The 21571-nt window shown below is 38.8% G+C and overlaps 1 protein-coding gene across 2 annotated transcripts in view; it reads right to left on the bottom strand.

Annotated features, from left to right (window-relative positions):
• Positions 1–9219: 9219 nt before the first annotated feature.
• The window catches only part of hh (hedgehog signaling protein), a 59665-nt gene continuing 47313 nt past the window's right edge, over positions 9220–21571 (bottom strand). For both annotated transcript variants that reach the window (XM_074086968.1, XM_074086967.1), the window contains exons 3-5: positions 13786–13928; positions 13086–13350; positions 9220–11423 (exon numbers count right to left, since the gene is read on the bottom strand). In XM_074086968.1, coding sequence (XP_073943069.1) covers positions 11215–11423; positions 13086–13350; positions 13786–13928 — 617 coding nt within the window. In that variant the 3' untranslated portion in view covers positions 9220–11214. The remainder of the gene's footprint in view (positions 11424–13085; positions 13351–13785; positions 13929–21571) is intronic.

The following is a 21571-nucleotide window of genomic DNA, read 5'->3' as shown; positions in this document are numbered from 1 at the left end:
GCAAGCTCGAGACGGGTGGAAGGGGGAAAGGTATTAAGCAAGTGTGAACGCGTTTGCTTCAGTCCAGTAACGAGCATGTGTAACAGTGCCTTTAGACATACCTAATATTTTATGAACAGTGCTTCGTGTAAGCTCTTTCTATCAAAAGAGGTAATAAAAACCATACAGAGTTTACTATCCTAATTATCATCGTCATCATCACCTAACTAGCTGTGCCCACGGCTCCGCCCGCGTGGAGTTCGGTCTGTATCAGAAAGCGGCTAAAATTCACCCTTAATTTCTCTCCCTCTCCCCTGGAGGCGGAACTTGAAGTAAAGTTGACAGATGGAGACGCTAGAGGACTGTAGTCTAGATAAAGGTTGCTTATATATGATGTTTTGGGATCGCAACCGAGACTCGCGTTGGCTTCCCGTTTCAGCCGAAAGCGAAGCGGCCTGTCTGGCTAGAGCGCCACTGAGTCTATCACCGCGGTCTTCCTCAGACTTCTGAGACCATGCCCCTCGTAGCCTCAATGCGTTGCGAGACTATCGCGAAAGATTCCATTTTTTTCGGGAAGGCATGGTAAAGCTTGTAAAATGCGAGCCCCAAATCGTTTGACATTTACTCCGCAAACAAAATGGTTTTTTTTTTTCAAAATACCCACCTTCGTGGCCATTATTAAGTCCTTAAAGGAGGCGATACGTATAAATATGTATGCGATACTCGTATAATTACGATTAAGTATAATTCATGTCATGACCGATTAGACAAGTCTGCGTGGAGAGCCTTGGGGGAGGCCTATGTCCAGCAGTGGACGTCTTTCGGCTGACATGATGATGATGATAATCCATGACCGAGTAAATTAATAATTTTCTATTATTTCGTAGCATATATTAAATAATTATGCAATTATACGCGTGTTAATATGTGTGTTGATTTTACCACTACGTAACTATGTAAACTCATTTTTAATACTTGACTAAGCAATTATCCGGGGTGAAAGCTACCCTACGTCCTTCCCCGGAACTCAAACTATCTGTATACCAGATTTCATTAAAATCGGTTCAGCGGTTTAGACGTGATGAGGTAACAAACGAACAGACTTACTTACTTAATGTTTACTCAGTTCCCCAAAAGATGGCACTGTGCAATGTGTGTAGTTGTGTGTTATTTATTTATTTATTGAATAAAACACATGCAAGCTTACAGTACGAAACCAAAACACACACATTAATTACAAAAACAAAAAAAAAATGTACATGAGAAAAAATACATTAATTGAGGAAACAATGTCAATATAAATTACAAAGCGACGTCAAGGAATATAAAAGAAGCTTCACAGTAAAAAATAAAGTAATAACAATAATTCTAAATCCAAAATTAATAAGATATCTTTAAAATATAAATAATAATAATAAATAATAAACTCAACGACAAATTCCTAAAAAAATCCTAAAAAACTATTCATAATTTCGATAAGAACACAGCCGCCCCCCCCCCCCCATGAAGACATCCAAACTATCAGCAAAAATGTCAGCATCCATGTATGCAATTAATTTAATAATAATAATAATATAGCTTTATTTATTCCACATTAAATCATAGTACATTTCATTTGCCTATTGTAATTTAATGTATTTTTTTATTATACTTTGAATAAATAATTATAAAAAAAATCATGCAAATTCAAATACAGTAATAAATATAGATATCATGCATGAATGGTAAAAGCCGGGTAAAAGCCTCCTTCAAAGAGTCCCTTTTTTGTCGGTTTTTGCTATTTGTGTCCAATTTTTTCCCGCTACTTCTAATCTTATCTCTCAGTTTAATATTTAAGCAACTTCTTTCCATGGCAATTAATTTGTCGTTTAATTTTGTTGTATTATTAAATCAATTATTCAATTATTTGTTGATATCCGTATCTTGTAAACTTCTTTACTCAATGTCAAAAAGTACCTATTAATTTCAGCGCCATCTGTTAGTTTTGCAGGGTACTCGATAGTCGTGAAAAAGTGTGCACCTCCTTTCTAAGCAGCGTTTGCAGCGTCATACGATTCAGGTGCAAACTTAATTAAATCGAGTGTAGTAGCTACCCCCACTTTAGGGTTTGAATTTTTATAGCCTATAACCTGGCCGGGGATTTTTTCAACAGATTAGTAAAGTTTGCATCATAATCTGCTCAGCCGTTTTCACGTGATGCGCAGTCAAATAAATAGACAAACAGATAAACAGACAAAGAATCTAAAAACTGTCGCAACGTGTTCTGTTATCGATTCTAAGTATTCCCAGCCAACTTTTTTTCGAATATCTTCCTTCCATGTACTACTATCGAGCCTCTTCAGCTTTATTATATGTACTATAACTATAAGATAGATAATATTGTGTTTATTTCTTGGGACACAAAACAGTCAAGCCATACCCATTGAACAAATATAGAGTTTCTTTGGTTAGGATTTGGCGAGTTATGAATTTCGCTTTAGTAAGATCTGACGACTTTTTAAGAGAATGCTTGCATCATGCCAATTGATTTTACATTAAATATTATTGTGGGATATTTAATATCCTCACAAAGAGCTGGAAAGAATCAACAGTGGGTAAGTACCTACAACTCCATCAAACAGCGCTACAATGACGGTTGTTGGACTTTTATTTACATAAAAACCTTTCCTTTTTTTCGGCATTTAATTAATTCTGAAACTTTTTGTCAAAAGAAGATATTCCCCTTTCCTCCTTCGCTTTTGTAGGCAATGCTTCTCCTCCCACAATTACGAGTAGGTACGAGTATCTATTTATAGATTAAAACATGTAATAACTTAATGTAAGAAAAATATCTTTATTATTTACGCAAGAAAAATTTAGTTTCCAAATTGCTATTGCTCGGACCCCACAGCATAGTATACCTTTAAACTTTATATAACAAAATATAAATTTTAAAATACCTTGTTTATTTTGTGAAGCTGAATTCAAACGTTGTGTCATATAGGTATATTATGTTCGAGATCGTAATAAGATTTAAAAAAAAATTGTCCAATGGTGGTGTAGGGAGGGGTTATGGGGCTGAGGACCTGGGTTCGGTTCCCAGCGCTGGTCTCTTTTTCTGGGTTTTGCTGTGCATCCATGTTTCAGTTTGTATTTTTGTTGGATTTCACGGGATGACGGTAAAAGTAACAAATTTGGAGTTGAAATAAAAAATACAAAATGACTCCGAAAACCAATCTTAATAAAATTTATAGTCAAAATACCTTTACACTTGACACCCCAATGATGTGGTGCGGGTAGTTTGAGGGACTCGTGCTGCTAGGCAGACTTGACACCCCACACTTCAGGCTACTCGCGCTGCTAGGCAGACTTGACACCCCACACTTCAGTCTACTCGCGCTGCTAGGCAGACTTGACACCCCACACTTCAGTCTACTCTCGCTGCTAGGCAGACTTGACACCCCACACTTCAGTCTACTCGCGCTGCTAGGCAGACTTGACACCCCACACTTCAGTCTACTCGCGCTGCTAGGCAGACTTGACACCCCACACTTCAGTCTACTCGCGCTGCTAGGCAGACTTGACACCCCACACTTCAGTCTACTCTCGCTGCTAGGCAGACTTGACACCCCACACTTCAGTCTACTCTCGCTGCTAGGCAGACTTGACACCCCACACTTCAGTCTACTCGCGCTGCTAGGCAGACTTGACACCCCACACTTCAGTCTACTCGCGCTGCTAGGCAGACTTGACACCCCACACTTCAGTCTACTCGCGCTGCTAGGCAGACTTGACACCCCACACTTCAGTCTACTCGCGCTGCTAGGCAGACTTGACACCCCACACTTCAGTCTACTCGCGCTGCTAGGCAGACTTGACACCCCACACTTCAGACTATTCGCGCTGCTAGGCAGACTTGACTCCCCACACTTCAGTCTACTCGCGCTGCTAGGCAGACTTGACACCCCACACTTCAGTCTACTCGCGCTGCTAGGCAGACTTGACACCCCACACTTCAGTCTACTCGCGCTGCTAGGCAGACTTGACACCCCACACTTCAGTCTACTCGCGCTGCTAGGCAGACTTGACACCCCACACTTCAGTCTACTCGCGCTGCTAGGCAGACTTGACACCCCACACTTCAGTCTACTCGCGCTGCTAGGCAGACTTGACACCCCACACTTCAGGCTACTCGCGCTGCTAGGCAGACTTGACACCCCACACTTCAGTCTACTCGCGCTGCTAGGCAGACTTGACACCCCACACTTCAGTCTACTCGCGCTGCTAGGCAGACTTGACACCCCACACTTCAGTCTACTCGCGCTGCTAGGCAGACTTGACACCCCACACTTCAGTCTACTCGCGCTGCTAGGCAGACTTGACACCCCACACTTCAGTCTACTCGCGCTGCTAGGCAGACTTGACACCCCACACTTCAGTCTACTCGCGCTGCTAGGCAGACTTGACACCCCACACTTCAGTCTACTCGCGCTGCTAGGCAGACTTGACACCCCACACTTCAGTCTACTCGCGCTGCTAGGCAGACTTGACACCCCACACTTCAGTCTACTCTCGCTGCTAGGCAGACTTGACACCCCACACTTCAGTCTACTCGCGCTGCTCGGCAGACTTGACTCCCCACACTTCAGTCTACTCGTGACCACGGCCACTGTAATATGGTTGAAACGTCAAGGTAAATAATCCTCGTGTGTTTTAGCGTGATAATTGGATGAAATTACGACCTTGAACGTAAGACCTAATTATACCCTGACCTCACAGGTTCATGTAGGTACAACATTACCCGCGCTCTCACAATAACGTCGAGGTCGCGGCTCAGAAAAGAACTATTTAGGGAGTTGTATTGTACACCCCTATAAAATCCTATTATCCGTAATTACCGAAATTCCCGTGACCGACAAAGGGATTCCACATACCTACATTTAATATGTAAGCCGATACCTGTCGATTGTTTCCCCTTCTACGCCACAAACCGCTTCAAACACCGGAGCCTAATTTTGAATACTGTCCCTCAACTCAACCTAGCCATATAAACTAATACTGCTATTGCTATTTGTGTACGTACAGTGGCATCAAACTAATTTCCTAAACTATACGTGAAACTTTACTCATTATAGTGAAAATCGGGGTTTACTAATGTTTCGGCGAAAATTATTTAGAAAATTATTAGCTCCCAAACTACTTATCCCATATTTTTATTTAGGCGAAATGTTATTTCCCAACTCAACGTTTCGCACTGATATCATTTCTCAACTAATAATTTGATAAATTATTATTATGCAAATGATTACCTGGAATTTTATTAATATATCATTTATATTTTCGTCAAATTTATTGATTGGCATACCTTAATTTAGCAAAATATTGAATGGCATCCAACCTACTTTCCAAGTAGCAGTTTTCCTGGCAGCTATAAAAAAAACCTATCATCGAAGGCTAAGGCGGGAGCTACGCTCCGCTTCGCTCCCGTCTTAGCTTTCTGAACCTAAACTATCCAAGTCGCTTCTTCTCCGAACCGTCTTGCTCGCTCGCTTCACTCGCTCGCACAAATCAAATTGAAGTAATACTTTGCAATATAGAAATTGGCCAAATGTTATTTGTCAATTTGTTATTTGCCTAAGCCAATCATTTGCTACATAATTATGTGGCAGAAAAGTGTGATGAAGTAAAATTTTGCAATATAAAAATGTTGCGAAATACCTAAGAAAAATGCGAAGTAAAGTTATGCCAACGATTAGTTTGCCAAATGAAACTACGGCGAAAGGTTGGTTGCTAAGTGAAATTTGGCGAAACATATTTTGCCGAAAAGGCAGTACACCGAAAATCGGATTGTCGGATTACATGTTTGTAGGTAGGTAGTGTTGGAGCATAAACCGATTTAATTGTCCACCGTGCCTATTAGCCTTTTGTAGTTTTGTAGGTTTTGTAGGCATTACAGCGAATGTAGAGCCTTTAGAAATAGGATTTCCCATTAAAAGGATTGAACGACAGATTAAAAATTTAATTGAGGAATTTTAGGTTATTTCGCGACAAATGGCGTCTACACAAAAAAATCTTAGTATTCGGTTGGTATAGGCACCCCCTTAATGTAAGTGCCTTTCTTTCTTCTCAATTACAAAGTTAGTCAGGTGAATTTTATCCAACTTAATAGCTACGTACTGATTCTTCTGTAACTGACCCACATGTCACTTTCTTACCTTATATCATAGCAGATGAGACTTGAGCTTCTTAGTGATTATTAATAAGCATCGACCATCCTACTAAGCCCCTAATCCTATCCTATTTACTATTAAAAATGCGAATGTTGGTGAGTGAGTGAGTTACTCATTCAAGCTGAAACGGCTCGACGGATTTGAATGAAATTTGGTATGTAGATAGCATATTCCCACGGGATAGGGATAAAATCTTGAAATAACAACCGCTGAGCTTAGAGTTATTTGGGATGGTTGTTTTTAATGCAACGTAAATGAAAACCACGATGTAATTTTTGGGAATTTCTAAGGGAATTTTGTAAAATCTTGGAATCTCAATTCAACCGCTTGTAGATTGCATCTAATGATTTACACGTGCGAAGTGATAAATATTTAAACTAAAATACTAAATAACTGATTTTCACTACCAACACTGGCATACTTACTAACTCTGCTTGCTTCCATTATATTGCTTGCACCTTATTTTTATTTTTCATTTTTTTACTCGACGGGATGGCAAACGATCAAGTGGGTCACCTGATGGTAAGAGATTACCACCGCCCATAGACACCTGCAACACCAGGGGGATTGCAGATGCGTTGCCAACCTAGAGGCCTAAGATGGGATACCTCAAGTGCCAGTAATTTCACCGGCTGTCTTACTCTCCACGCCGAAACACAACAATGCAAGCACTGCTATTTCACGGCAGGATTAGCGAGTAAAATGGTGGTAGCAATCCGGGCGGACCTTGCACAAGGTCCTACCACCTGCACCTTTGGGAGTATGCTTGCTTGATCTGTTTTTTGTATGCTTGCTTGTATTCTGGCTTGCATACTTGCTTGCATGCTTGCCTGTATGCTTGTTTGCAAGCTTGAATGCATGCTTGAATGCAGTTTTGCTTGCGCTATTTCTTGCAAAATTACATTGAATTTTCACGCCTAAAGTACTCAACCAATCGTGTTGAATTTGGTGTGGAGAATAATAAAAGGGCAAGTACAGGATAGTTTTATCCTGAAAAATTGTATAGTTATCATCAGCGCGTGATTAACGAATTCTTTGGAGACAAAGACGTGGGCAGTAGCTATTTGATATGGAAACAGTTTCAAACTCTGAGAAATACATAAGATAGTTTTCGTCGCAAAAATTGTTTAGTGCGCGCTGAACAAATTTTTCGTAGATGGAGTCGCGGTCGATAGCAAGCAAGAGGTACAGTCACCAGCATTAATATCTGCCACGTCCTTCCGGCCCTAGAAATAGAGTCGTATCAGATATTTATGCACGCTTGTTGTGTCAGATATTGGTGCTGGTGACTGTACTGCGCAGCATTACAACGCTGCATAAGTGTATCATGCTGCAAACTTTTCGGTCGTTTTCCATAGGCGTTTTTACTGGCTGTTAACTGTTATATGTTAAGTATTTGGATTTTGAATTGAAATTTTAAATTTTAATGCTTTGATTCGATAGTTCGGTTGGCGTTTTTGTTTCGGTTCCATTCTTTAATACTAGTTACCGTGCTATAATGCTAGTTTATTTTGGCCTCATCTTGTGAAAGTGCTGCTGGCTTGCGCCGCAATTTTATATTGCCATTTTTGTCTGTGGTGGTTTTTTTCTGCACGCCTGTGCTAGAGGCGCTTTACCAACATTGCCGATTTTTCATCGGTCAGAGTTTTACCCCAACCCTTTACTCCGGGATTATGTCGCTCCCGATGTAAGCATCGACAATCCGGTGGTGTTTTACTTCCGTATAACCACGGAGGACGCGGTTCGCGGTATCCAATGCCCTCCAGGATCCGGGCAGATGAAGTGGAAAAACAGTCGATATCGATGTGGTTCGATTTACTTGGTGTATTGTTGTAAGCCGTGGTGGCCTAGTGGTTTGACCCATCGCCTCTCAAGCAGAGGGTCGTGGGTTCAAACCCCGGCTCGCACCTCTGAGTTTTTCGAAATTCATGTGCGGAGTTACATTTGAAATTTACCACGAGCTTTGCGGTGAAGGAAAACATCGCGAGGAAACCTGCACAAACCTACGAAGCAATTCAATGGTGTGTGTGAAGTTCCCAATCCGCACTGGGCCCGCGTGGGAACTATGGCCCAAGCCCTCTTATTCTGAGGGGAGGCCTGTGCCCTGCAGTGGGACGTATATAGGCTGGGATGATGATTGTTGTAATTAACCGTTTAGTCCTGTTTTTATAACGATTTGATACCCAAAATGAATACTCTAGATACTTAGTTTTTCTCATAGTTTGCCATAATTTTCCCCAAGCTGTAGGATAGCTACTAAAGTCTACATGATCATGTTTATATTGGTACTAGTATCATACTTCTAAAATATACTTGTTAAGATTTCTTATTTGTGCTACTATTTTGAATGCCTTTTGTATTGATACTGTGTATACATTTTTCAAAATTCTAATAGAGGCTTGCCATAAGTGCTCTTACCTTTTCGTGTCCAATTTCAGCCCAAATATCTTTTTCTTTCAACCTACGAAGTTATAATGTTATATTTTTACCTTTGTTGTATTAAACCACTGTGCACAACCTCGCAACGTGTGATACTGTTTTACGTTTTTTTTTATTTATCTCTCGGGGTTTTTTTATATTCCATGCGTTTGTTTTTATGAGCGGTTTTTAAAATTTGAATAAATTATATTTTTCCGTTAAAATTCTACGTTGTTTAAATTATGTCGGCTTATCTAGGGTCTACGGGCACCTTATGTGTTTTTGGACTGCTAGTTATGCTGCAGTACATACATACGTTCTTTCTGACAGAAATAATTGTCGTCCTTCCTTTGTATCACTTTCACGCGTTTCATGAGGTTATTTAAATAATATAATAGATATCGTCACAATTCTTATTTAAAAACCCAAAGTAAGTATATACGTACTACTTAGAAGAAAAAACACAACAGCTGTTTTCTCATAGCCAACAGTTTATTTAATTTATAAAAGTTACATTTCATCTACAAGTTGCCTGTTTTTAAGATTTTGGAGTTAAGATCAATTATTTTGATTTCACGTAAAAATATCCGGGAAAATAATAGAACAACTAAACTTTGATTGGAGACTTTTTATATTGTTACAAAATAACATCAATAAATAAATAATATAAAAAGCACAATACATTCTTGTATTAGGTACTTTACATGATGAGTAAATTCACCTAAGCTTGCCTACCATATAATGCCTTGCTTTATAATGACATACAGGTAAAGATATCATTACGCAACTAAATAGCATGTCAAACATCGATAAACACCCAATTATACTTTATGTCAGACAGCATTAGTCTGGTTATTTAAGGCTATATTTTATTTAAGTTACCTACTTAAACTTTATGCCACAGCGATTACCTATTTTATTGTTATATTCACAATACATTAACAATATTAAATTATATTTAACTTGTCGTGCTTTGTAAAGTCATTCAGTAGAAAAGTTCAGCTTCAGTTTTAAAAACTAAACTTTTAATATGGCAACCATATGGCATTATATTATTGTCAAAATATTAGTTAAAGCTTTCAGATTTACCTGCTACGTAAGTACATTCTTATTATATGAATACAGTTATATTGTAAAATCCTTTCAGGCCATATCTAGGAACCAGTCGAAGGCGATGTCGCGGACGGCTCGCGTCACGAGGAAGCTCCACTCTTAAAGATGTACAATTTGGAAGTTTACATTATTTCTAAATAGTATTGCCAGTCAACGGACAATATTTCACTAAATTCAAACTATAGGAACCCAAACATCAGTTCAAGATCTTTGCAGCGATCTGTAGCGGCCATTGTCAATGACATCACTTGTTAGTATACTTTAATACACTTGTAACATTAATTGGCAACCGCTTACTAATATGTAGGATGCTTAAGCTAAAATACATTCCTACCTAAGTTATTATTTCATATGACAAGCATGAACCTTGTTTACAGACCGAAGGAAGCAGAAGACTGTTCAGACAAGGTATAAGTAATCGAACATTTCATTTTAAACGAAACATGTAAATAAATAAAAAGAGGGTCATAAATTAAAGGAGACTTGCTACAGACGAAATATAAATAAAAAGCAAAGCTGAAAGGTAAATGAAAACATGACATGCAAAATAAGTTAGGAAATAAAGTTTTGTCAGTTTTATCTACATATCGTCAATTTATAAATAAGTTGCTTATAAATAACAATAAATAAATCTTAAGGCACTGTTTTAGGTACCAAGATCACAATTTTATCAGGTTCTAATTATATTTGTGTATTTATGCAAGCAAGCAAAACGATTAGAGGTATGGAATGTGTAGTAACAAGTGACAGTCGGAGCGCCACCGTCGTCGTCAGCGACCACGCTCCGCGGTGCACGGCCAACTATGGTAGTAACAAGTGACAGTCAGAGCGCCACCGTCATCGTCAGCGACCACGCTCCGCGGCGCACGGCCAACTATGGTAGTAACAAGTGACAGTCGGAGCGCCACCGTCGTCGTCAGCGACCACGCTCCGCGGCGCACGGCCAACTATGGTAGTAACAAGTGACAGTCGGAGCGCCACCGTCGTCGTCAGCGACCACGCTCCGCGGCGCACGGCCAACTATGGTAGTAACAAGTGACAGTCGGAGCGCCACTGTCGTCGTCAGCGACCACGCTCCGCGGCGCACGGCCAACTATTTCCAGCATTCCTAAGGAAATATAGGTCTTACTTATCCGTACCTAATATCTCTAACTCGTTCACTTACAGTTATCTGGTAAAGACTTAAAAAGACATAAGCGCATACATTTAATTATTTCTGCATTGTGCAGAATAACAATACCGACACAATTTACAAATATTCAAACTTTGAACTAAATAATACCTATGCGAACCTTTCGACTTACGTCCTAAGACTACTTAATAAATTAATACCTATCGGTTACATTTACATACATAAATCGTCGTCGAACATTTGTATAATAGCGTTTATTTACAACTTGTCCATCACTCCGATATTTACACTGGGCTTATTTACAGGCGTCCGAGGCACGTCCCGCGTGCGGATAGTCGAGTCCCACTGTCATCGTCACAGCACTTAGCGATACGTGTATGACGAGGGTAGTACGAAGTCGCCGAAGTAATAGAGGGCGCTGGCGTACCAGTGCACGCCGCGCGGGGCGTCGCCGGCGGCGGCGCCGCGCCAGCCGGCTCTCCACCGCAGCGGCGCCATGGCTGCGTGCGCCAGCGCGTGGCTGCGGACAACCGCGTAACAGGACGCTAGGGCGTCGTTGACTATGACCGTCCCTGTAAAGTAAAAATAACTTACTCAAAAAATTGTCGTTGTTAAATGCGTCCGAGTTGAGAAACTTCGATAGCGTGCGTGATGTAAGATTAGGTTGGAATTTTTCTATTTGCTCACTAGATGGCGCTAGAAGTTGATATACTACAGTAGTAGGTATCATAATAGGGAAGCGCATTGTTGACGGTCAATCTAAAGTTAGAATTAAAAAAAACATTGGAGCGCTGTACTCTAAATTAGGACGGTTTTAAAAATGTATGAACACAGATCTAATATGTAGGTGCAAGACTTTATAGTAAATAAGGTGCTAACAAATTAGGTACCAATATTTTTACAGTGCTCGTCTGTAGGAGTAGACTTAAGTATAAAATATGTAAAAGTTTATGTTACTTTTTGGAGATAATTACAGAATCAACTTTACTGCGTAAAAACACCCCGTTAATGAGATAATTAATAGTCAGTGAGTAAAACTTCTTCGACTGTCTTGACTGTCACGAGTAGCTGGCCACTTCACTTAGATACATAAATGGCAAAGTCACAATGCTTAATAAAAGCTAGTTTTCCCGCCAATCGTTGACGGTTATGACAAACGACGGTTCACTTCACAGAAAGCGTTAAATATCTTGTCACTTGTCACTCAAATGCACAGGCTGATTATGTTTGAGCGGAATGATAATTTATTTATTTTGTCCAGGAAAATAAAACAAATGTATCGTATAAAAAGTCTTCTTTATTTAAAGTTAATTCTTGTGAGCTAATTTAACGTCTCTTAAAATACCTATTGGTACTTATTTTGTTAGCACCTTATAGACCAAATTATAAAAAAATAATTGGTAAGACAGCGTTTAAACATGTCGAACATGTCTCGACTCTTAATACGTGATCGACCGTGGATCTATTTTATTAAATGACAGCTTTCAGTTTGAACGAGCATTTTTTTTTAAATTTAAAGTTTGCTAACTCTGTTGACTGTGCAAATTCAAGAATTTCCTTTAAATTTGAATTAATCCTTTTAATTTGAAAAGTCAATAATATAGTACCTATTTAAGAGTAATATTTCTTAAATTTGAATAATTTTTAACATTTCCCTTCTATGTAAGTGAATTTATCGAGAGAAAGATCTTTTATCTCCTTCGGTATCTAGCTTAGTGAATATTATAATAGACTGTGCCTTGTTTGTTTAAGGTGTCTTCTAGATACAAACAGTAGGTAGGTTGCGCAGTCGAGGTTCAAATCGTGCCGTCTTACTCTTGTATCCATAGTAACATAATAAATGCGAAAGTATGTGTGTTTGTATGTTTGTCCGTTTTTCACGTCGAAATGGATCGACGGATCGACGTTATTTTTGGCATAGAGATAGTTTGTGGGTCAGAGTGTGACATAGGCTACTTTTTATCCCGGAAAATGCACAGTTCCCGAGGGAACAGCGCGCGATAACCGATTTCCACGCGGGCGAAGCCGCGGGCAAAAGGTAGTAAACTAATATAAGCGTCAGCAAATTTTGTACTTTGTAGAATAAAGGGGTAGTGGTACTTACCATGAGTATGTACAGTGACCGTACTCGATAGCGACGGCGTAAATTATTTGTTGAGGCGCTGTACAATTCTCCATACAAACTCATGGTAGTGGTACAGGTTTTATGCTTATTTAGATGGAATTAAACGGACCTGTCTTTGTTAGCGGCGCGTAGACACCGCGCTTGAACACTGGTCTCGTGTGCGTGACGCGCGCCGGCCGCATGACGCCGCCCTCGCCCCGCGTGAGCAACACGTCGCCGGGACGCACGGCCGCCGCGAACGCCTCCCGCCACCCGTCCGCCGCTGCCAGCAGCAGCAAGTGCGACGGCGTCGCGGTCACCGCTACGCCGTTCTCTGCCGTCACTTCTATGAATCTGCGAGTCGCGTTCGGGTCTCGGTCGATGAATGCTATGACCTGAAATTAGATGAGGATGACGTAAATGATTACTCATACTAAGTACCTACTAAACAACATGAATCTTAGGCATATTTACTTAGTACTTTGTCGTATCTATTAAGTAAACATGCCTAAGAGGAATTGCTGGTTGATGTGTTTATCAAATGCGTTATGTTTATGTACGACATAGTGGCTGGATTTTAGCAATTTTTTCCAAGGACAAATCGAAAAAGACAGGTCAAAAACTAAATACTCAATAGAAAATACATTTGCTGTCTAAGTAAATAATAGTGTCTTCCACCTTACTTATTCTAACAAAACTAAAAAGTTACATAATCTGCTTGCAGTTTCAAAGGTTTGTTGATTACTCTTAGTGTGGGTACTTATATTTTACACCGGCTATCACTATAATATCCGATTAGGTATTATAGGTAAATATGTACTATTATTTACCTCTGAATAGACCATTTTGCCGGTGTCGTCGGCAGCCAGTACTTTTTCCCCTATCCTCAGTGAGGCGAGGTCTCGCTCGCCCTCTGTCGTGAGCACGCGCGCCTCGCCGGGGAAGCAGCCCGCGCCCATGCCCACTGAAGACTCTGAAAACAAATAAATGACCTCATTACCAATTGTACTGTGCTTATAGTTAATTTTACACTTAAAAAAGAACTAAAATGCCTGGACATTTTGACCATCTTGCGAAAGTTTAAAACAAAGTACCTACCTACTATAAGTAGGTATGTGCTTATAATGTATTTTTTCAAAAGGTAATAAATAAATCTAATCTAATCTAATCTAATCTAAGGTACGCTTATTTCAGTGTACAGTCAAGGGCAAAGATATCGACACGGCCAAAGTTACAAAAATATGTATACACGACTTTATGCACTTGACATTAAGGCCGTGTATACATATTTTTGCAACTTTGGGCGTGTTGATATCTTTGCCCTTGATTGTACAACTGAATAGAGAGAAAACTTTAAATATTTAGAAGAAACGTTAGACCCGTAACGGCTTTAGATTTGGTTTTCTTTGGATAATTTAAAACGGAAAAATGCGACATGATTTCGCGATCCCCGTTGCTTTAAATAAACAAGGTACCTATCACAAAAGTAATTTGGATTATTTAAGTAATTTGTGGTTAGATAAGTCTTTTCCAGCCATGTTGACGTCACGCCTTTGACACGTTGCACTATTCCAAGAACCTTGCGTTGATTTAACCTAACACAAGCTAAAATATTATTTACCAATTAATTTTATAGTACCTTACACACCATTATAGTCATTTATAAATTCATAATTGATTATAGTTACTTATCTTTTTGTATGTAAATTTTTAGTGACAATTTGAACTAAGGTAGGCATCAAATATATGTAGGTACCTATCCATCAGATCACAATTAAGTACCTCCAATCTTTAGTTAAATATGTTATGTAAGTATAAACATAATTTATTTGAAAAACATACCTACAATTAAATTAGATCACCTAGATTTAAATTAGTATACTACCTTAGTATACGTAGATAAATACCTATCTAATAAGTATTTTTTGATTCTTTATAGGTGTGCGTTGAAGAACTTGGAGCAATAAATTAAAGTTCGAATGGCTTATTCAATTTAACACCACCCATAAACTATTAATATGAAATGAACACGCATCAAACTGTTGCGTGCGAGTTGGAGGCGCTCGGGCCAGAGAAAAAGCAATAAAATAAAGTCGAGAACATAAAATCGTGCAAGGGACGATAGTAAATTAGCTCGGAGCAGTCATACCCCTTTAAGGAATAATACGCTCGTAATTAAAATCCGATAAGATGCGAAACAAAGAGAATGTCAGAGAGTAGCCCGTGGCAGCGATGTCGGCGCGCAGGTATCGCCGCAGCCTCTCTCATATCTTCCCACGGAATTTCGACGAATTCCCTAATCACTAAGCTAAGGCAAATTTTTAACGGATAAGCAAATTCAATCCGTTTTGCTAAATCTTTTTTACCGTCAAGTCACAAACAAAAAGGCATCAAAAAAGCGGACCCTGCATAGTCCAGGTTAGCTTCGTCTGTATTTGTTTATAATGTAATGGTATTGACTTAAATCCTTTTCCAGCTTAAACTGTACCTGTCAGTAATCTCAGGATCGAAGGTTTTGCAAAAAGTGTATATTTACGTGAAGCTAAATAGTATTGGAAAGATTAAGTCAGTGAAAGGCGGGGCGTAAGCCGCGGCTCGGGCGGGCTACCTCGGCCTCGGCGGTTTCGGGGTTGCAATCATACGCGCAACTGAACACGGCGACCACTGTAAAGGCGCTGGCGTCGTTTGCGCGAGCTTGTTAAACTTTGATTTGTTGTGTAACCGACCGATAAATCCAGTCGATCCCTGTTCACAAACTACTGACAAAGCGCCGCCCCTCCCGGACGCGTTATACAATAACCACACAAATTAGATTTCGTTCAAAGTCAAGCGCTTATTGTCGATATTTGTTTGTTGTTGGGTGAACGCATCACACGAATCATTGAATAGGTGTCGGCCACCTTTGCGTTTTTTGTGCATATTTCGGGTACGATGCAATTCATCATGGAGATAATATACCTACTAAACTAACAGGACACAATTCACTAATCATTTTGGAAATAGATATACCTAGGAAAGAAAAAGGCCACGTTTCCGCTTAATCTTCAATTAACTGACTCTGATGTTATTTTCATTCCATGTTCTTTCTATGAAACTTTCCTTACAACATCACCCATTATTTTGGTTTGAAAAAAGATTAACTTTAATTTAAATGCTGGCAATCAGTCTGGGTATCTGTATTATAGTCCCCGGGAATGATACTTATCTGATAGGTCAAAGCACTCTGAAATATGTACCTAAGTAACTTTAAGACCGCAACTTTATTCCTATAGCTGTAGACACTATCTATCAGGTACACTGTGCTTAGCGGATAGCGCGTTGTTCCATCCAATATTATTGATTATGGCTGTACTTGACTGTCTTAAAAATACATTAGAGTAAGACACAAATGGCATAATCACCTGGCTGGACAATATCGAATCAAATTCTCGTACAGTAGTGGTAGGTACCTATTTAGAAAATTTAAATGCTACAGTTCGAAGTCGACATTGGCCCAAAAACGTGTAGCGGCTAGCAGTAGGTACGATAGTGACGCGAGTTGAGTAACGTTTGACTGAAGATGGAGCGATAAAGAGGTTGAACGCACCGAGAAGGTTGCATTAGGTACTAGTTAACACGAACTATTAAGCCTATGGACCATTTAGCGGCCTGTTCAAAATAAAAAAAATTGCAAATATATTTACAATATTGGTTATCAATTGAATTTTCTTAATTAAGAGATTAGATAGTTCGATTTGCTCAGAGCAAATTGCTCTACCATAGGAATTTTGTTCTAAATGCAAAAAAAGTGGCTGTGGCTTTTTAGTTTGGCTTCTTACTTAATAGGTACATATTAGTCATGTTAATTGAAGTTCGTGGAGCGTTTCCACCCATCTCGCGTATAATATGGACAATTAGGTACCTACTCATTTCAAAAGTCATCGCTAAGAGCATCAATTGCATCATTGTAAATTGGAACGCTTACCAACTCGCCATCTGCTATCCATAAGTGCGTGCGTGCACAGATAACATATTTTAGGCTTGTGAAGATGTGCCGATAAGTGGAGGAGAGGCCGTCCCCCCCTTCCCTGGCTCGGTGCGAGCGGGCGCGGCGGCGCGGGCGCTGACTGCCGAGTGGCCGCGTTGACCCCGCCCCGCGAGGACCACCGGGAAAGCGGGCGGACACCGCCTCACACCACCCGATAAATACACACGTGACACTGTTCATAATTCATCTCGATAAATCAATTTTTCGTACGCGTGAAAGTTGAAATAATTAAATGGCAATTTTTTCTTTTTTTCCCGTTAGCGTCTCATCCAGACAAAAACAGGGCGACATCACCGCGACTTAATATACCTACCTCAAAAAAACTCCTTTATTTATAAACTGAGCTAACTGACCTTTACGGCTATCAATATTAGAATTATAAGTATAATATTTTCATTCTAAATTTCCCTACTAGTTAATCAAGTTAACCTTTGAACAATGCAGGTAGATATTCTACATTACAAATTGGCATCAAATTCAAACTGCATATTTTACCTACCTTGAATAGTGTTCCTTTTCCATTTTTTATGGAATATAATAAGATTGCTTGCAACAATGCATGTCTTCTTTACCTGATCGGTCGATCGCATCAGAAGAATTATCTGATTAATATCGTATGGATATGGAATAGCAATTAGCCAATGTTAAGCTGAGTTTGGCCGCGTGCGCATGGTAATGCTGACTGCGTCACACTCGATTGAGTCACGCTTTACTGAGAGAAAAACTTTTATATTTCAGGATCTATTATGGTGAAGCACTTTCTTTGAGTAAAATTTAAGTTACATTTAAGTTTGTAGAAGACACAAATAGAGTCCGTGCCCAACTACATACCTACACTCAAAGAACCACTCAAAGTTTGACTGATAGAGGTCACATAAAGGCAGCACGGATTGCTGAGGACCTGGGTTCGATTCCCAGTGCTGGTCTCTTTTTCTGGTTTTTCTGTGCATCCATGTCTCAGTTTGTATTTTCGATATGGTTTCACGGGATACCCGTAAAAGTAACAAATTTTGAGGTGAAATAAAAAATACAAAAAGACTCCAAAAAACCAATCAGTCACATAAAGGGATAAATTAGCCTTTGTATCTACATTGAAACTCAACATTTTTAAATTGTGTTTGTTTCTTTATTTTTTTGTACAATGAAGAGTTTACACCCATACACACTTAATTTCAAAAACTACATACTTCAGTTGTTAATCTATAGTAAATTGCTGCCAAATACTTGACTTTCTTATTCAATATTTCTGCCTAATCTTATCTAATGTTCGGTAATTTCCAGCTAAGTAGTAGGCACACATTGTTGTTTTTCACTGTCTATACTCATACTCATACTCATACTCGTACCTAATCCTAACCTAGAATAGAATACCTAACCTACGTACCTACTACAAAATGTAGAGCCCCTTTTAATTAATTGTCTCCCCGAAAGGTCGAAGAGTTTAGTGGCTCAAGTTTTTTAATATAACGCATCTAAACCCAAGTTATGCCAGCGATGTCGTTATGTTATGTCAACTAGGTAGGCATATCGGATTTCATAATAAATATTCAATAAACTCATTCTAACTGAATTAATCCGGTGATTCATGTTTTGCTACAAATCGCGTGAATAGCAAATTATTTTAATACTTTAAGCATGATAAGCGATGACTTTCTAATGCAATATGTATTTATGTGTCAGATATTTGCATAAGTTGCGAGCTATTGCTTTGATCATTCCTATTATCACTAAGTGGGTACAGCTAACTAAATTAAAGGTGAATATAAATTGCTGAAACTCAACCTGATTGCGTTTAAACGTGCTACTAATATAGTTGTAAGATTTAATATTACTAACCATCAATGGACATTGTTTTTGAAATAAATAATAGATTATTATTATTATTAAAACAGAAATGAATCGTCATTTAATGTTAGAAGTGACAACAGAAACTTGTTATTCTAATAGGTACATAAATCGGAATGATGGTTGTCGATTTAAATTCACTTTTGTTTTTCATAAGCACCGTCAAACCTACACAAAGTTACCAAGTAAGTCGACCGCCGCATCGCAGCGGAATTAGCATTTTAAACAGTAGGTTTGCTCATTTTAAATTGACGGTCGATCCCTTATTGTTTTCTACAATAGGTACTTACAACAAACAGATATATTCATTCCAAGTGCAATCTAGAAGACTTACGAATAGAAAATGTAAATTAAAGAATAACTTAACATCAAGCAACGGCTGATTCAATAAGCGATTAATTTCAGATAACTAAGACAAACTTCTGAGCCTGTGCCCAGCAGTGAGAAGTTTATAGATATCCTGGAATAATGAAGACATCCTTCATCGCAATAACAACATAACTTTTACATATAAGAGACGGTGAGTTTGTAACGATTTCGAAAATGTAATTTTTCAGATTTTGCACTATATAAAGCAAAACAAAAAAAATTGGATAATTCTATTAAAGTTCACCAAACAAAACCGCTAACAAATCGCGTATTTAAAACCCGTATTTACTAAATCTAAATCCACGTTATTCTCACGTGTGAGTGAACCCTAAAATCCTGTGGGAACGTCGCGAAGACCACAGCCTTCCGGGATGTGGCGGCTCGGGTGTCGCGCCTTTCGCACGCATGCCCCGGGCGCGCTCGACCGATACGAGTACCAGCCAGATAACTTGACTACGTATCGTACTATCTTGCACACATTATCAAGTTATTTCTGTAAAGCCCAGTTTAGACCTCCAAGAAAAATGGTGCAAAGTAAGTAGTAAGTATTATATTGCTGCGTTCAATTGACTACTTCAAATTCGTTAGTTAAAAGTACGACCTCACGATGTAATACAACTTGCATCATTTTCTTGTAAGTATAAACTGGGCTTATGGAACTGAAATCAAATAATCAGATATACCTACTACTACGATTTTTAGTGATTCGTAGCCAAAGAACATCTCACAACTATTCCATTAAGCCCAAACACGACTTAGTTACGTTGTTTTATAACAGAGTTCCGTCGCCTACCTTTGGCTTCAGCATCAGATCAGTTCGAAAGAATCATTAACTTAAAGCTTCTTCTTAGTCGCTTATCTAGTTAAGTATATTAATCATGATAATTTAAATTTAACCCGTGAAATACTTGTTATTGATAGTAGTAGTTCCCTTGGTCACATCTGGTCTTCATCCTCAGTTCCACTTCACCAAATTATGATTTGCAAGAGCAAATGCACGAGTTACTGCTAAATATATCCAAATTACCATAGGTGTCCCTACAATATTTGAAGAGTTCCCTCGATTTCCTTAAGATCCGATCATCAGATCCTAATTTGCTGCTTATGGGACCTAATTGAAAGCATTCCTAGACGAACTCAAAAAAAATTTTTGAAATCGGTTCATAAATGACGGAGTTCTGAGGTAACAAACATTAAAAAAAAAAAAATACAACCGAATTGATAACCTCCTCCTTTTTTGAAGTCGGTTAAAAAAATGGGTCAATTCACTCATCATGAGAGTGTCACTGCTGAGAACTGAAATTGAAAAAAACTATGAGATTACAGGAAACTTTGGCGCATTGGTAGCAATTAGAGGGGAAAAGCGGCGACATCCTTTCGGGTAAAACTGGAAGATCTGACAACCGGAGAAAAGCGAGTATTTTCTGATGTATGTTTGATAACAATCTAGGGCTCTTCAAGGCTGCAGTGAATAGGCTGTTACTAAACCAGTGAGACCATTGGCCTCATCTATACTTAACATCAGGTGAGATAGGGGTCAATCACGGTCAGATATATGTAAAAAAAGTGGAAAAAATTAAAATCTCACACTGGACGAGAAATGTAGATGGGTATTAATTCAGTCACGTCCCTCAGATTTTGTCAGTGACTTGGAACAATGTCTTAGCGAGTTTTAGCAGAGGTTTGAAACCATCTATATTATTACAAAGTGATTTTCCTTCAATTAATTTTCTTACTTTTTTTTCTGTACTGCTTACTTTTGTGTTGGTATTCAATAAAGAGTCATTGTATTGTATTACTTATGTATGATAAACTGATAAATATACTGGGGACGAAGACATCGCTGTGTAATGTTCTGATTCCTCTTAGTTTCAACTTAAGGGAACCACATAAACGGCATTCGGCGTAACCTCATAACCGGTTGAGAATACGGTTACTGGCATTCCACGATTTAAATATCCTAACGTGTTCTGGATTCAAAAATAATCATAAAATTGGATTTAAAACCGACTACTGAAGGGAGTTTTTCTTCCTGCGCTAACTTTATGCTTTTTAACGGTTAGACTAAAGTAACATAAAAGTTGAAACATGCCAAAATTTTGACAGATATTAATGATTATTGTTTTGGTGCCCAAGTAACTATACCTACTGAAAAACTTCTGGACCCTTAGTAAAGTCTACCCTGAAATATAATTTTGCAGCAATGTAAAATTTTGTATTGGTCAACCTTAATGCAAAAAAAATCAGCCTATCCAACGATATCCTATACCTACTATGGGTTCGAGAAAAAAATCTTCTCCAATTTAAGTGTTGTAATCCTAAATTTCTTTTATCTTTATTTTATCCCTACGTCTCTTAAGCTTAGTCACGGATAG

This window comes from Choristoneura fumiferana, chromosome 4 (genome assembly GCF_025370935.1).
Source record: "Choristoneura fumiferana chromosome 4, NRCan_CFum_1, whole genome shotgun sequence".
NCBI lineage: Eukaryota > Metazoa > Arthropoda > Insecta > Lepidoptera > Tortricidae > Choristoneura > Choristoneura fumiferana.
Note: the sequence above shows the minus strand (reverse complement) of the source record. Positions and strands in the feature narration are given on the sequence as shown.